Source organism: Lissotriton helveticus, chromosome 12 (assembly GCF_964261635.1).
Source record: "Lissotriton helveticus chromosome 12, aLisHel1.1, whole genome shotgun sequence".
NCBI classification, from domain to species: domain Eukaryota; kingdom Metazoa; phylum Chordata; class Amphibia; order Caudata; family Salamandridae; genus Lissotriton; species Lissotriton helveticus.
Genome location: NC_136073.1, coordinates 906,076,719 through 906,093,430, shown reverse-complemented (window position 1 = coordinate 906,093,430; position 16,712 = coordinate 906,076,719). Strand labels below are relative to the sequence as shown.

The following is a 16,712-nucleotide window of genomic DNA, read 5'->3' as shown; positions in this document are numbered from 1 at the left end:
AATGGATTCAAATATGGTACTCTGTATTTTACAGTGAGTGAGTGATGAAATGTTATACTTGTGTATGAAAAGGTGTATCTGATCGTGGCAGGAAGAGGTAGTGCAATGGGGAGGTGCAGAGAGCACGGCTCTTCGCCGCGAGGAGTCCAGGGGACTTCGCAAGCAACCTATCTCCATGGAATGGGACATTGTGATGGAGGACTTCAGAAGTATGGATCTAATATCCATGCAACAGGGTAGAGCACAATAGCCCTATACCACACTGGCCAGAAGAGTGCCCACACCGACACACACCGGTCAAACCACAGGTCTCAGGCATCATAGGACTATCAGTAACTCATGAATAATCTGCTTAGACAAACAACTCAAACAGATAATCACAGACCAGGAGAGGGGGGAGGCGGGAGGGGAGGGTTAGGGTGGGTAGTTGACGCTTAAAATGTTTGAGATACCACAGCTTTTTTTTCTTTCCTTTTTTCTTTTTTTTTCTTTTTCATTACTGAAGCTAGTAATGTTATGAAAATGAACATGTGAATGTCGTTTGGATTTATAGCTTCGAGTTCACACAGCACTAACGTATATGAGCAACAATCATCTCATATAAGGAAATATAAGTATTTGTCTAAAAAATTGATACCGGAAAATCGACTGTATGTATAATTATTGCCAATATGTGAAGCCACATTTCTCTCAATAAAGTTTGTTAAAAAAAAAAAATTGCGCCTAACGGCAACACGCTTTTTAGAAGTCTGGACTTCCGCTCATTTTGTAACACTTCGATGTGCTTATGTGGGGCGTGGCTTGTTTCAGTTTTTCTAGCCAGAGACTGTATATCTTTCGAGCTTTTTTTCTAGGGTGGTGGGGCTTGTTCTGACGTCAGACTTGCGCGCCGTGAGACTTTGGCGCAGAGGATACGCGTCACTCGCGCGGCCAATGTAGGGAGAAAATGGCGGAGAATAGCTTGATAGTGGACTACATGCACGGCACGGTGCCGCGCAGACCGCCGCAGGCCTCCTACCGAGACAGCAGGATGGAGCTGGAAGCGCGCTACCGAGAGGCGCTCTCGCTGCCGCCGCACAGGCCCCTGCCTGGCGCCCTGGGCCCGCCCTTCAGAGGCAGGGCGCCCGGCCCTCCGGGCCCCTACTCGATGCCTCGCCCGGGCTACCCGGGCCTCCTCCCCCGGGGTCCAGGCAGCCTGGGGTCCTTCGCTACTTCAAGGGAATTCAGTCCCGGCTACGGCCTCTCTGCTCCCAGGGCCCCGACCCCCGGCTATCCAGGAACCCCCTCCTCGCCTTCATCCGCTCTGCGCCCTGGGCCCCCCTCTGGCCCGCCCAGGCAAGACATGGAGGGTCGCGGGGGTCTCCCTGCACCTCGCCTGCCCATTCCTGGCATTGAAGGGGCGCTGTCCATCCTCCGAGGGCTCTCAGTGGACTTGTCGCAGCTCAGGCCTCTCCTCAGAGCCCCCACAGCCCACCAGGACCCGGTGTCTGCGCCCAAGGGCTACACGGAGCCCAGCTCTATTCCAAGGGGATACCCAGAGGCCAGCTCTCTCCCCAGAGGATACACTGAACCCAGCTCTATTCCAAGGGGATACCCAGAGGCCAGCTCTCTCTCCAGGGACTACACAGAGGCCAGCACCCTTACCAAAGGATACACTGAGCCCAGCACTCTTCCCAAAGGATACACTGAGCCCAGCACTCTTCCCAAAGGATACACTGAGCCCAGCACTCTCTCCAGAGGATACACGGAGCACAGCTCGCTTCCTAAAGTTAACACTGAACCCAGCTCCCTTCCCAAAGGATACACTGAGGCCAGCTCGCTTCCTAAAGTTAACACTGAACCCAGCTCGCTTCCTAAAGTTAACACTGAACCCAGCTCGCTTCCTAAAGGTAACACTGAACCCAGCTCTCTCTCCAGGGGCTACACAGAGCCCAGCTCTCTCCCCAAAGGTTACACGGAGCCCAACTCTCTCACCAGAGGTTACACGGAGACCAGCGCTCTTCCAAAAGGTTACACCGAGGCCAGCTCGCTTCCTAAAGGTAACACTGAACCCGGCTCTCTCCCAAGAGGCTACACGGAGCCCAGCTCTCTCCCCAAAGGATACACTGAGCCCAGCTCTCTCCCCAAAGGATACACTGAGCCCAGCACTCTCTCCAGAGGTTACACGGAGCCCAACTCTCTCTCCAGAGGTTACACGGAGCCCAGCACCCTTCCCAAAGGATACACGGAGCCCAGGACCCTTCCCAGAGGATACATTGAGCCCAGCACTCTCCCCAGAGGATACACGGAGCCCAGCACTCTTCCCAGGGACTACACGGAGGCCATCTCTCTTCCCAGAGGCTACACGGAGGCCATCTCTCTTCCCAGAGGCTACACGGAGGCCATCTCTCTTCCCAGAGGCTACACGGAGGCCATCTCTCTTCCCAGAGGCTACACGGAGGCCAGCTCTCTTTCCAGGGAATTCCAGGACCCACTGTCGTTGCCTAGAGCCCCAATGGGTCAGCAAGATACCAGCTCCTTCCCTAGGAGCTACCAGGAGTCTCTCTCTCTTCCCACTGGTCGTACTGGCCACCAGCAATCCTCTCTGTCCAGTGGCACCACGCCTAGTTACCAGGGATCTTTCTCTGCTTCACAGGGAATACTTTCTGCTTCCCAAAGGCAGAGTTATCGTGACTCTGAAGAACAAGGACAGCCCCTACTTCACCGTGGCTCTGATCAGCAGGCTCCCTACTCCCGATCAGCCACCACTGACCCTGCACAGCGTGGACCCCTCGTTACCGAACAAGGGCACCCTTATTCTCGTCTGCCACCCTCTCGAGAACAAACCTATACCCAACAAGCTCACCCAGAACATCCAATTTCAACCCATCGTGCTCAGTCTTATACCGCAGGCCAAGACCAGCAGCTTTCTGCCTCGGGAGGATACCCTGCATCCCTGGAGCCAGCCGCGAATCGAGACTCTCCTTCAGGGGCCCTCCCTGCTGCCCAGAGAGGATACCCTGCATCCCTGGAGCCAGCCGCGAATCGAGGCTCTCCCTCAGGGGCCCTCCCTGCTGCCCAGAGAGGATACCCTGCATCCCTGGAGCCAGCCGCGAATCGAGGCTCTCCCTCAGGGGCCCTCCCTGCTGCCCAGAGAGGATACCCTGCATCCCTGGAGCCAGCCGCGAATCGAGACTCTCCTTCAGGGGCCCACCCCGCCAGTAAAGTACGTTTCCAAGATGCCGACTTGACAGCGCCCCCTTCTGTACCCCAGTCTCCCAGCTTTCCTTCCTCGGCGCCTGCCTATCAGGGGCCCGCCTCAGCCTGCTCGACACTGGACACCTCTCCCTCTACCTACCGGGGTCTGCCTCCAGCGCCTTCCGTGCTCCGAGCAGCTCGGTCCGAAGACCACGAGGGCTCCAGCGCCCTCCACGCGGATGACCTGCGCGCTGGCGACCACTACGCGGGGCCCATACAGATCCACCGTAACGCGGCCGACGTGGGGAAGCGAGTGGAGAGGCCCGTGTGGAGCTACCGGAGGCATTTCAGGAGCCAGTCTCCCCCGTCTCTGACGGCGTCTCCCGAGAGACGGTCCTGGCGCAGCCGAAGCCGCTCTCCGTCCTCGCCCCGTCCAAGGGAGCGCTCGCCCCAGCGGCTGGTCCGGCGGAGCAGATCGCCACCTTCATCCAGTGAACGATATCTATCACCCCAGAGGCCGCCAAGAAGTAGATCGCCACATTCATCCAGTGACCGGTACCGATCACCCCAGAGGCTGCCCAGGAGTGGATCGCCACATTCATCCAGTGACCGGTACCGATCACCCCAGAGGCTGCCCAGAAGTGGATCGCCACCGTACCACTCTCCTCGACGGCCAGCCAGGAGGAGCAGGTCGCCCCCATCACCGCCCAGGTACAGAGCCACCCGGTCCCCAGGACACCGCTCCCCCCCGCGGCGGGCCAGGAGGAGCAGAAGCAGGTCGCCCGATCCACGCAGACCCAGGCCTCGGTCCCCCCAGAGGGGCCCTCGAAGGAGCCCCGGCTCCCCTCCGCGCAGAGAGGCTGCTCGCAACAGGAGCCGGTCGCCTCGTCCCACCCGGACCCGGTCCCCACCGAGGCGAGGCAGGCCGAGCAGGAGTCCTGCGCCCGCGGGGCACCCGTCCAGAGCCCGCTCTCCGAGCAGAGGTGCCAGGCCCAGGAGGGCACCCTCGCCACGGCCCGCTGCCAGGCGCACCAAGAGCAGGTCGCCCCTGCCCACAGACCCGTCTGCGGCCCAGGAGGGCGAGGACAGTGAGGACGCGGCGCATGCCGGCAGGGGCATCTCTCCGGCCTACAGGATGGCCTCCAGGCTGGGGGAGAGCGGGTCCCCCCCAAGGAGCAGACGCGGCAGAGGGGGGATGCTGCACCCACCCGGCTCTAGGAACACCTGGGCATCCCAGCAGCCAAAGAACCCCCAGAACAGCACGCTGGCCTCCTCGCCCCCCTCCAAGCGTCCAAGGAACCCCCAGAACAGCACGCTGGCCTCCTCCCCACCCTCCAAGCAGCCACTGCGGCCTCTGATGGAAGAGGCGCCCGAGAAGCAGCCAGGGCCCCCCGGCGCACTGCAGCCTCTGATGAAGGAAGAGGCGCCCGAGAAGCAGCCAGGGCCCCCCAAGCTGCAGCCCCTGATGAAGGAAGAGGCCCCCTCCAAGCAGCCAGGGCCGCCCAAGCTGCAGCCCCTGTTGAAGGAAGGGGCCCCCTCCAAGCAGCCAGGGCCCCCAAAGCTGCAGCCCCTGTTGAAGGAAGGGGCCCCCTCCAAGCAGCCAGGTCCCCCAAAGCTGCAGCCCCTGATGAAGGGAGAGGCCCCTGCTGAAGCCGGGCCTGTCCGGCCCCCGCGCTCACTGCTGCCCCCTCGCCCCCTGGTGCCAGGCCGCAGGAAGGGCTCCTCGCCCTCCACCAAGCGGGACACGGAGGCAGAGCAGCAGCCCCCGGCCGAGGGTTGCCCCCAGCAGCCCTGCGGGGTCCGGATCGCGCCCTTCCCGGCCCGGAGCTCCGACAAAGACATCTCCTTCGCCGCCTTCCGCGTCTTCAAGAACTTCGGCTTCGTGTCCTCCATCGAGGTCCACGGGGAGGGCGCGGGCCGCTTCTGTCTGCTCTTCTACAAGGACAGGGTGGGGCGCGACCGGGCGGTGGAGGCCGGGCCCCGGCTGGAGGTGCTGAAGCAGGACGTGACCGTGGCCGCCTACGACGGCCCGGAGACCGAGAGCAACGTGGTGTTCCGGCCCAACGCCGGCAAGGGGGCCGCCACCAAGACCCTCATGCAGTTCAGCAAGAACGCCACCAAGACCCTCTTCATCAAGAACCTGGACAGCAGCCTGGCGCGCGGTGACCTCCACCTGACCTTCCAGGCCTTCGGCCGCATCCTGGAGGTCAACATCAAGAAGAAGTTCGGCGAGCCCACCAGCCTGGCCTTCATCCAGTACAGCGACACCCTGAGCGTCACCCGCGCCATCAAGGCCATGCACGGGGCGCAGCTGGGCGAGACGGCCGTGCTGCTCAGCTACGCCAAGCCCGAGCCCAGCAACTGCGTCTGGATCGACGGCCTGCGCGGGGTCACCCAGGCCTACCTGCACAAGCTGTGCCTGCACTACGGGCCCGTGGCGCTGGCCGCCCTGGACACGGTGCACAACAAGGCGCTGGTCTTCTTCTACGAGCTGGCGCACGCCCAGAACGCCGTCAACGCCATCAAGGGCCAGCGGCTGGCCGGCTGCTTCGTGGCCGTGGACTACGCCAACTACGAGTGCCAGACGGACTTCTACTGCGCCATGCACTCCACGGAGCAGGACGTGGCCGCGCTCTACGAGTACCTGATGAGAGAGCAGTGAGGGCACAGACTCTGGACATACAGGAACTGATCCATGGACCTACGGGCGCACCGTCCCTTCTCTCCTGTGTAGTGAAACAAAGTTCTAGTTTTGTAAAAACCGACCACTATTGTATAAACCCACCTATTTTTGAGCCTCGTTTGTGTTTAATCCAGCCGAGGCAGCATAAGACACCTCGGGTCGGGGGAGGAGAGGGCGGCACCATTTAGGTCGTTTCTTGGCTTAAGATCTGAAAGATTTAGCTCCATTCTCGTTTCCTCCACTTCTCATTGTTGGAACCACAGCTAACATGTTTGACACTTGTGTTTTATGTTGGGATCTGTTTATAGATGGCTTCTGTCGCTGTGACTCGCTTCTTACAGGATTAGACCCTCTTCTCGGTTCAGCCCACCTTACTTCTCGAGCCTAGTTAGTTTGCCACATATTACTTTTCTGATTTAGTAAGGCTTTTTCCCTGGTAGGTTTCTGAACAGTTAAAGTCGGGGCTTTTTAGCTTCCCACACGTCTCTGTTCTGTTCATTTGCGTTAGCTTTCCCTGTTAGTTTTCAGCAGTGACGTGTTTGCTCCAGGAGAGTTCAAACCTTGCTTGGGTTGTACAGCAGGGGGGTTACAGTCCTGATCACACCCGTATGAGGAATGGGTGGGCGTCCAGAGGCTGCTTGTAATTCATAGTTCTGTAGAATGCATCGCTGTTTCCTGGTCCAAACTTGCAACCAAAGTCTGGTAGCAGAGCGCACATTTGGTGTTTATGGCAGCAGGCACTTATAAGGAAGGCCACCTACGTACTTTTCTGGCACGTTGTCTTCATAGCAATTACGATAAAGTCCTCAATTTCCCCAAAGCAGGCATCTGGTAAAAGATGCACAGTGTTAATTCCTATTATGTTGTTGAGACCACCAGGCCCCCCCTCACTTGGGTAAACCTTGCCAGGGACGCCTTAGCTGTAGGGTGAGACGTTTGCATTGATGGAGATGGCTGGAGGTGCAAGGCAGGTATCCCCCCCCCCCCCCCCCCTTTCCCCGGAGACCCTCTACAGCTGCACCCTGCAGTGCACGGTTCTTGTTTTTGTTCTGACTTGACGGCAGTGAGTAGAATACGTCGGATGTAAATGCAGTGGAGAGAAGGAATCTCCTGCATGAAAGTGTGTTCTGGAGAGGGAGCCGAGGCTGCACATATTCCACTCCAGGGGGTGGTGGTGCTCAGAAATGTCAGGGGCGCCTTGAAAAGTCTGCAATGCTGCTCGGCACTCCAGAGCAGACTTCTAGATAGATTCCTGTCCCACAAGGCCCCTCTCGCATGGGCTGATGGTTCCAAGTACATGACTATTGCCCCTCTAGAGGATTTACAGGGCACACGTCAAGGCCATTTTAGTCTGGCAGCAGTTTATTCTGGTGTTTTGTTGGGGTGAAAGGAGCTCAGGGGTGTATACACTGACCATCTTGGGGATATTCCGTGCATGTTTGCAGTGACATCATAAAACTAGGGCGGCACAAAACCCATCCCATTTGTCATGAAGCTAGCTCAGTGTCGCTGATTCGGAAGCTCAGAGCTCAGCTCTGCTGTGGCCTCCTGCTCGTGGAGGGCTTGGGACTGCTGTTACTAAAGGGCAGGTGGAGAGAATGACCTGTGGCTTCTCTGTGACTCGTGAGATTCCTGCTACAAGAATGAGACAACACAGTGCAGCCCCAGAGAAGAGCGAAGGAGGTTCTTCGTGAGGCCTGGCAGCGTTTCAGCGGTCTTCGGTGCTGGCTGAACAGGTAAGGGCCGCTCTCCCCCATTTGAGGGTCCAGTGGACTCTCCTCTAGAAGACTGAACGCTCTTTGTGCTCTTGCATTTTTGGAATAGAGGGTACCCCTGATGAGGCTGAGGTACACAGTGTCATTGAGCATGCCCCTGGTTGTGGCATGGCGCACAGTGGGGGCGAGGGTTGCTTCCCATGCAGTGACGTGTTGGTTCGCCATGTGGTGGGTGGTAGGAGTGCCCGGGGTCTGCAGTTAAAGTTCATGAAGTTTCTAGGCCAGGCATTTCCTTTGTCTGCCCCCTAAAGATTCATGCCAGCCAGCTGCTGAGATCTTGTGCTTCATGTTGGTTCTCTTGCCTGGAGCCTGCCCCACTGGTCCCTGTTGTGAGAAGAATCACTCAATGGTGGCGGCGAGCATGAGACGGGCAGCTGGACAGACCAAACCCGGTTCTGGAGCATGACCGCCACAACCTGTTGGAAATGTAGCTGTAGCATAGTTCCTAAACTTGCACAGACAGATTACAATTGTAAACGCAACACAGTCTCCTGAATAAATTCACCTTGCTATACATAAGTGTTACAAGAACAGTTCTTACTCCTTGAACCTGGAGAGGGAACTTAAAGACATGTGTGCGACTGCAGCTCTCTCCAATCCCATGGTCATCCGTAGACTGTTCGATTTCACTGTTAGTAAAAGGCAACACTTTCCAGCACTGAGCCAAGTATGGTTTGAGAGGTCTGTGGATTTTAGCTGATGGAAAAAATCAAACGCATTCCTGTATTTGCAAATATCCCCCTTTACACTGTAACAGTGCACAGGTGCAGATGTATGTGTTTTGTATAGGGGACATACTGCAGCATGCAAATAACTTCATAAAAAAATATGAAAGGCGCACATGAAGAAAACTGTGACACACGCACATCACACATATATAACGCCCAGTGTTGTTCACCACTAGATAGTTGTAGTTCTCATCATATTTCCATAGGAAATGCATTTTTCGTCTTGCTAATAACTTTGGTGCCGTTTGACGAATCTCCACCAAACTTTCCAAAAATGTGCTTTATTTTTGCTTAGTTTGCGCATGGAAAGTTTTGGGGTGATCCATCAACTGAGGCTGAGAAAAAAGGGGGGTCCCAAAATGTGTTTTCCCCACACACAACTTCACCATTCCACACCTACCTCCAGCTGCTTCCTTCTGGCTCATGAAAAAGTCTTCTGTGCATGTCTAGGAAGCAACTTCACCATGTGAAGTGACAGTTGTGTAAAATCCGACATTTTGATCCCATCACAATCTGATCTCAAAAGTCAAGAGGTGGGATCAATGCCCAAACTCTGCTTCTCCACCCCCAACTAAGGAGGTGGGAGCAAGCCCCATCTCTGCTTCTACACCCCCAGCTAAGGAGGTGGGAGCAAGCCCCATCTCTGCTTCTACATCCCCAGCTAAGGAGGTGGGAGCAAGCCCCATCTCTGCTTCTACATCCCCAGCTAAGGAGGTGGGAGCAGCATCTCTGCTTCTACACCCCCAGCTAAGGAGGTGGGAGCAATACCCCAACTCTGCTTCTACACCCCCAGCTAAGGAGGTGGGAGCAATACCCCAACTCTGCTTCTACACCCCCAGCTAAGGAGGTGGGAGCAGTGCCCCATCTCTGCTTCTACACCCCCAGCTAAGGAGGTGGGAGCAGTGCCCCATCTCTGCTTCTACACCCCCAGCTAAGGAGGTGGGAGCAGTGCCCCATCTCTGCTTCTACACCCCCAGCTAAGGAGGTGGGAGCAAGGCCCCATCTCTGCTTCTCCACCCCCAGCTAAGGAGGTGGGAGCAAGCCCCATCTCTGCTTCTACATCCCCAGCTAAGGAGGTGGGAGCAAGCCCCATCTCTGCTTCTACATCCCCAGCTAAGGAGGTGGGAGCAAGCCCCATCTCTGCTTCTACACCCCCAGCTAAGGAGGTGGGAGCAATGCCCCATCTCTGCTTCTACACCCCCAGCTAAGGAGGTGGGAGCAGTGCCCCATCTCTGCTTCTACACCCCCAGCCAAGGAGGTGGGAGCAATGCCCCATCTCTGCTTCTACACCCCCAGCTAAGGAGGTGGGAGCAATGCCCCATCTCTGCTTCTACACCCCCAGCTAAGGAGGTGGGAGCAAGCCCCATCTCTGCTTCTACACCCCCAAAGCCCCATCTCTGCTTCTACACCCCCCAGCTAAGGAGGTGGGAGCAAGCCCCATCTCTGCTTCTACACCCCCAGCTAAGGAGGTGGGAGCAGTGCCCCATCTCTGCTTCTACACCCCCAGCTAAGGAGGTGGGAGCAATGCCCCATCTCTGCTTCTCCAGTAGCAGGCAGGAGCAATGCCCCATCTCTGCTTCTCCACCCCTAGCTAAGGAGGTGGGAGCAGTGCCCCATCTCTGCTTCTACACCCCCAGCTAAGGAGGTGGGAGCAAGCCCCATCTCTGCTTCTACACCCCCAGCTAAGGAGGTGGGAGCAATGCCCCATCTCTGCTTCTACACCCCCAGCTAAGGAGGTGGGAGCAATGCCCCATCTCTGCTTCTACACCCCCAGCTAAGGAGGTGGGAGCAAGCCCCATCTCTGCTTCTACACCCCCAAAGCCCCATCTCTGCTTCTACACCCCCCAGCTAAGGAGGTGGGAGCAAGCCCCATCTCTGCTTCTACACCCCCAGCTAAGGAGGTGGGAGCAGTGCCCCATCTCTGCTTCTACACCCCCAGCTAAGGAGGTGGGAGCAATGCCCCATCTCTGCTTCTCCAGTAGCAGGCAGGAGCAATGCCCCATCTCTGCTTCTCCACCCCTAGCTAAGGAGGTGGGAGCAGTGCCCCATCTCTGCTTTTACACCCCCAGCTAAGGAGGTGGGAGCAAGCCCCATCTCTGCTTCTACACCCCCAGCTAACAGGCGGGAGCAAGCCCCATCTCTGCTTCTACACCCCCAGCTAAGGAGGTGGGAGCAATGCCCCATCTCTGCTTCTCCACCCCCAGCTAAGGAGGTGGGAGCAAGCCCCATCTCTGCTTCTACACCCCCAGCTAACAGGCGGGAGCAAGCCCCATCTCTGCTTCTACATCCCCAGCTAAGGAGGTGGGAGCAATGCCCCATCTCTGCTTCTCCACCCCCAGCTAAGGAGGTGGGAGCAATGCCCCATCTCTGCTTCTCCACCCCCAGCTAAGGAGGTGGGAGCAAGCCCCATCTCTGCTTCTCTACCCCCAGCTAAGGAGGTGGGAGCAATACCCCATCTCTGCTTCTTCACCCCCAGCTAAGGAGGTGGGAGCAAGCCCCATCTCTGCTTCTCCACCTCCAGTAGCAGGCGGGAGCAATGCCCCATCTCTGCTTCTCCATCCCCAGCTAAGGAGGTGGGAGCAAGCCCATCTCTGCTTCTACACCCCCAGCTAACAGGCGGGAGCAATGCCCCATCTCTGCTTCTCCACCCCTAGCTAAGGAGGTGGGAGCAGTGCCCCATCTCTGCTTTTACACCCCCAGCTAAGGAGGTGGGAGCAGTGCCCCATCTCTGCTTCTACACCCCAAGCTAAGGAGGTGGGAGCAATACCCCAACTCTGCTTCTACACCCCCAGCTAAGGAGGTGGGAGCAATGCCCCATCTCTGCTTCTCCACCCCCAGCTAAGGAGGTGGGAGCAATGCCCCATCTCTGCTTCTCCACCCCCAGCTAAGGAGGTGGGAGCAAGCCCCATCTCTGCTTCTCTACCCCCAGCTAAGGAGGTGGGAGCAATACCCCATCTCTGCTTCTACATCCCCAGCTAAGGAGGTGGGAGCAAGCCCCATCTCTGCTTCTACATCCCCAGCTAAGGAGGTGGGCGCAAGCCCCATCTCTGCTTCTCTACCCCCAGCTAAGGAGGCGGGAGCAATACCCCATCTCTGCTTCTTCACCCCCAGCTAAGGAGGTGGAGCAAGCCCCATCTCTGCTTCTACATCCCCAGCTAAGGAGGCGGGAGCAATACCCCATCTCTGCTTCTTCACCCCCAGCTAAGGAGGTGGGAGCAAGCCCCATCTCTGCTTCTCCACCTTCAGTAGCAGGCGGGAGCAATGCCCCATCTCTGCTTCTCCATCCCCAGCTAAGGAGGTGGGAGCAAGCCCATCTCTGCTTCTACACCCCCAGCTAACAGGCGGGAGCAATGCCCCATCTCTGCTTCTCCACCCCCAGCTAAGGAGGTGGGAGCAATGCCCCATCTCTGCTTCTCCACCCCCAGCTAAGGAGGTGGGAGCAATGCCCCATCTCTGCTTCTCCACCCCCAGCTAAGGAGGTGGGAGCAAGGCCCCATCTCTGCTTCTCCACCCAGAGCTAAGGAGGTGGGAGCAAGCCCCATCTCTGCTTCTACATCCCCAGCTAAGGAGGTGGGAGCAAGCCCCATCTCTGCTTCTTCACCCCCAGCTAAGGAGGTGGGAGCAAGCCCCATCTCTGCTTCTACATCCCCAGCTAAGGAGGTGGGAGCAAGCCCCATCTCTGCTTCTCTACCCCCAGCTAAGGAGGCGGGAGCAATACCCCATCTCTGCTTCACCCCCAGCTAAGGAGGTGGGAGCAAGCCCCATCTCTGCTTCTACATCCCCAGCTAACAGGCGGGAGCAAGCCCCATCTCTGCTTCTCCACCCCCAGCTAAGGAGGTGGGAGCAAGCCCCATCTCTGCTTCTCCACCCCCAGCTAAGGAGGTGGGAGCAATGCCCCATCTCTGCTTCTCCACCCCCAGCTAAGGAGGTGGGAGCAAGCCCCATCTCTGCTTCTCCACTCCCAGCTAAGGAGGTGGGAGCAATGCCCCATCTCTGCTTCTCCACCTCCAGTAGCGAGCGGGAGCAATACCCCATCTCTGCTTCTCTACCCCCAGCTAAGGAGGTGGGAGCAATACCCCATCTCTGCTTCTTCACCCCCAGCTAAGGAGGTGGGAGCAAGCCCCATCTCTGCTTCTCCGCCTCCAGTAGCAGGCGGGAGCAATGCCCCATCTCTGCTTCTCCACCCCCAGCTAAGGAGGTGGGAGCAATACTCCTGCTTCTCCACCCCCAGGTAACACAGGCGGGAGCAATGCTCCAGCTTCCTTCTCCACCCCCAGCTTACAGAAGTGGGAGCAATGCCCCTACTTCTCCACCCCCAGGTAACACAGGTGGGAGCAATGCTCCTTCTTGCTTCTCCACCCCCAGCTAACAGAGGCGGGAGCAATGCTCCTGCTTCCTTCTCCACCCCCAGCTTACAGAAGTGGGAGCAATGCCCCTACTTCTCCACCCCCAGGTAACACAGGTGGGAGCAATGCTCCTTCTTGCTTCTCCAACCCCAGCTAACAGAGGCGGGAGCAATGCTCCTGCTTCCTTCTCCACCCCCAGCTAACAGAGGCGGGAGCAATGCTCCTGCTTGCTTCTCCACCCCAAGCTTACGGAGTGGGAGCAGTGCCCCATCTCTGCTTCTCGACCCCCAGCTAACAGGTGGGAGCAATGCTCCTGCTTGCTTCTCCACCCCCAGCTAACAGAGGCGGGAGCAATGCCCCAACTCTGCTTCTCCACCCCCGGCTAATACAGGCGAGAGCAATGCTCCTGCTTGCTTCTCCACCCCCAGCTTACAGAAGTGGGAGCAATGCCCCTACTGCACCCCCAACTAACACAGGCGAGAGCAATGCCCCAACTCTGCTTCTCCACCCCCAGCTAACGCAGGCGGGAGCAATGCTTCTGCTTGCTTCTCCACCCCCAGCTAACACAGGTGGGAGCAATGGCCCTACTTGCTTCTCCACCCCCAGCTTACAGAAGTGGGAGCAATGCCCCTACTTCTCCCCCAGCTAACACAGGCGGGAGCAATGCCCCAACTCTGCTTCTTCACCCCCAGCTAACAGAGGCAGGAGCAGTGCCCCATCTCTGCTTCTCCACCCCCAGCTAACGGGCAGGAGCAGTGCCCCATCTCTGCTTCTCCACCCCCAGCTAACACAGGCGGGAGCAATGGCCCTACTTGCTTCTCCACCCCCAGCTTACAGAAGTGGGAGCAATGCCCCTACTTCATCCCCAGCTAACACAGGCGGGAGCAATGTCCCAACTCTGCTTCTTCACCCCCAGCTAACAGAAGTGGGAGCAATGCCCCTACTTCATCCCCAGCTAACACAGGCGGGAGCAATGTCCCAACTCTGCTTCTTCACCCCCAGCTAACAGGCAGGAGCAGTGCCCCATCTCTGCTTCTCTACCCCCCAGCTAACAGGTGGCAGCATTGCCCTAACTGCTTATCTACCTCAGCCACTCCTTCATTACTACAGATGTTTAGGTCTCGCCTATGCAGCGCTCATGCGCTGCTCTAGGAGGGCCTTTAGCCATTGGTCTTCACCTTTCAAGCACTGGTGCTTGTGGCGGCATCCACCATGCGGGTGCTAGCAGCGGCACGGCCACATTAATTCTAAACCTATGGCTGCTGCTTGCAAGGTGGATGCCGTCGCAAGCATGAGTGTGAGTGCTTAATGTGAAGACCGTGAAGACTGCTGGTTTACGTTGTGAAGCACTTTCACCCGTCGCTGCCTCTCTTCCATCGCTGCTTTTTAAGGTTCATTAAACTAGCGCAACAGCTGAACTCGCTAATCCGAATAGTGAACAATGGCAGCCATGCGGGTTTCTTTTTTCAGCATTTGTTTGTTTCTAATATTTTGCCTCTCTGCTCCCCCATATGCCCCCTTCAAGATTCTTCTCTCCTTGTGTTTTCTGTCAGCACCCTCCTACCCAATAGTCGCCTGCCACCGCCAAGCTAGTCCACCACCCCGTCCGCCACCACCATCACATCCACCACCATGTCCATAACCACCTCCTCCATGTCCACCTATTCCACATCCACCACCATGTCGCCCAACACCGCCACGTCCACAGCTTCCACCACCACCACGTCCGCCCACCACCACGTCCGCCCACAACCACGTCCACCACGTCGTCCGCCCACCACCACGTCGTCCGCCCACCACCACCACCACCACCACCCGGTCTGCCCACCACCACCACCACCACCCGGTCTGCCGCCCACCACCACCACCACCCGGTCTGCCGCCCACCACCACCACCACCCGGTCTGCCGCCCACCACCACCCGGTCTGCCGCCCACCGCCACCCGGTCTGCCGCCCACCACCACCCAGTCTGCCGCCCACCACCCAGTCTGCCGCCCACCACCCGGTCTGCCGGCCACCACCACCACCCGGTCTGCCGGCCACCACCACCACCCGGTCTGCCGGCCACCACCACCACCCGGTCTGCCGGCCACCACCACCACCCGGTCTGCCGGCCACCACCACCACCCGGTCTGCCGGCCACCCCACCACCAACACCACCCAGTCTGCCACCACCCCGTCTGCCACCGCCACCACGTGACGTCCTCCACCATGTCCATAACCACCACATCCTCCTTCATGTCCACCACCCACTATGCCAAGTGGGCCCCACCACCACCCCCCCCCATGCCAAGTGGGCCCCACCCCCACCACCACCCCCCCTGCCAAGTGGGCCCCACCACCACCCCCCCTGCCAAGTGGGCCCCACCACCACCACCACCCCCCCTGCCAAGTGGGCCCCCCCACCCCCTGCCACGTGGGCCCCCCAACCCTTACCCCCTGCCAAGTGGGCCCCACCCCCACCCCCTGCCAAGTGGGCCCCACCACCACCACCACCCCCTGCCAAGTGGGCCCCACCACCACCACCACCACCCCCTGCCAAGTGGGCCCCACCACCACCACCACCCCCTGCCAAGTGGGCCCCACCACCACCAAACAAGTTGGCCCACCACCACCAACCAGGTTGGCCCACCACCACCAACCAAGTTGGCCCACCACCACCACCACCAACCAAGTTGGCCCACCACCACCAACCAAGTTGGCCCACCACCAACCAAGTTGGCCCACCGCCGCCACCACCAATCAAGTTGGCCCACCAACACCACCCAGTCCGCCACCACGTGACTTCCTCCACCATGTCCATAACCACCACATCCTCCTTCGTGTCCACCACCCACTAAGTTGCCCACCGCTGCCACCCGCCAAGTGGGCGCATCCACCCGCCAAGTGGGCCTCACCACCACCAACCAGGTTGGCCCACCACCACCACCACCAACCAGGTTGGCCCACCACCACCACCACCAACCAGGTTGGCCCACCACCACCACCAACCAGGTTGGCCCACCACCACCACCAACCAGGTTGGCCCACCACCACCACCAACCAAGTTGGCCCACCACCACCACTAACCAAGTTGGCCCACCACCACCACTAACCAAGTTGGCCCACCACCACCACTAACCAAGTTGGCCCACCACCACCACTAACCAAGTTGGCCCACCACCACCACTAACCAAGTTGGCCCACCACCACCACCAACCAAGTTGGCCCACCACCACCACCACCAACCAGGTTGGCCCACCACCACCACCACCAACCAGGTTGGCCCACCACCACCACCACCAACCAGGTTGGCCCACCACCACCACCACCACCAACCAGGTTGGCCCACCACCACCACCACCACCAACCAGGTTGGCCCACCACCACCACCACCAACCAGGTTGGCCCACCACCACCACCACCAACCAGGTTGGCCCACCACCACCACCACCAACCAGGTTGGCCCACCACCACCACCACCAACCAGGTTGGCCCACCACCACCACCACCAACCAGGTTGGCCCACCACCACCACCACCAACCAGGTTGGCCCACCACCACCACCACCCAGGTTGGCCCACCACCACCAACCAAGTTGGCCCACCACCACCAACCAAGGTGGCCCACCACCACCAACCAAGGTGGCCCACCGCCACCACCACCACCACCAACCAAGTTGGCCCACCGCCACCACCACCAATCAAGTTGGCCCACCGCCACCACCACCAATCAAGTTGGCCCACCAACACCACCCAGTCCGCCACCACGTGACTTCCTCCACCATGTCCATAACCACCACATCCTCCTTCGTGTCCACCACCCACTAAGTCGCCCACCGCCGCCACCCGCCAAGTGGGCCCACCACCACCACCAACCAGGTTGGCCCACCACCACCCAGGTTGGCCCACCACCACCACCAACCAAGTTGGACCACCACCAACCAAGTTGGCCCACCACCACCACCAACCAAGTTGGTCCACCACCAACCAAGTTGGCCCACCACCAACCAAGTTGGCCCAC

General features: G+C 58.9%; 1 protein-coding gene across 2 annotated transcripts in view; it reads left to right on the top strand.

Annotated features, from left to right (window-relative positions):
- The first annotated feature begins 923 nt into the window (after positions 1-923).
- The window catches only part of LOC144799079 (uncharacterized), a 75,403-nt gene continuing 59,614 nt past the window's right edge, over positions 924-16,712 (top strand). The window contains exons 1-2 of one of the 2 annotated variants that reach the window (XM_078670266.1): positions 924-3,029; positions 3,174-7,596. In XM_078670266.1, coding sequence (XP_078526392.1) covers positions 947-3,029; positions 3,174-5,839 — 4,749 coding nt within the window. In that variant the 5' untranslated portion in view covers positions 924-946 and the 3' untranslated portion in view covers positions 5,840-7,596. Of the gene's footprint in view, positions 7,597-16,712 lie in introns of both variants that reach the window. The other variant, XM_078670265.1, reaches the window with a different exon arrangement.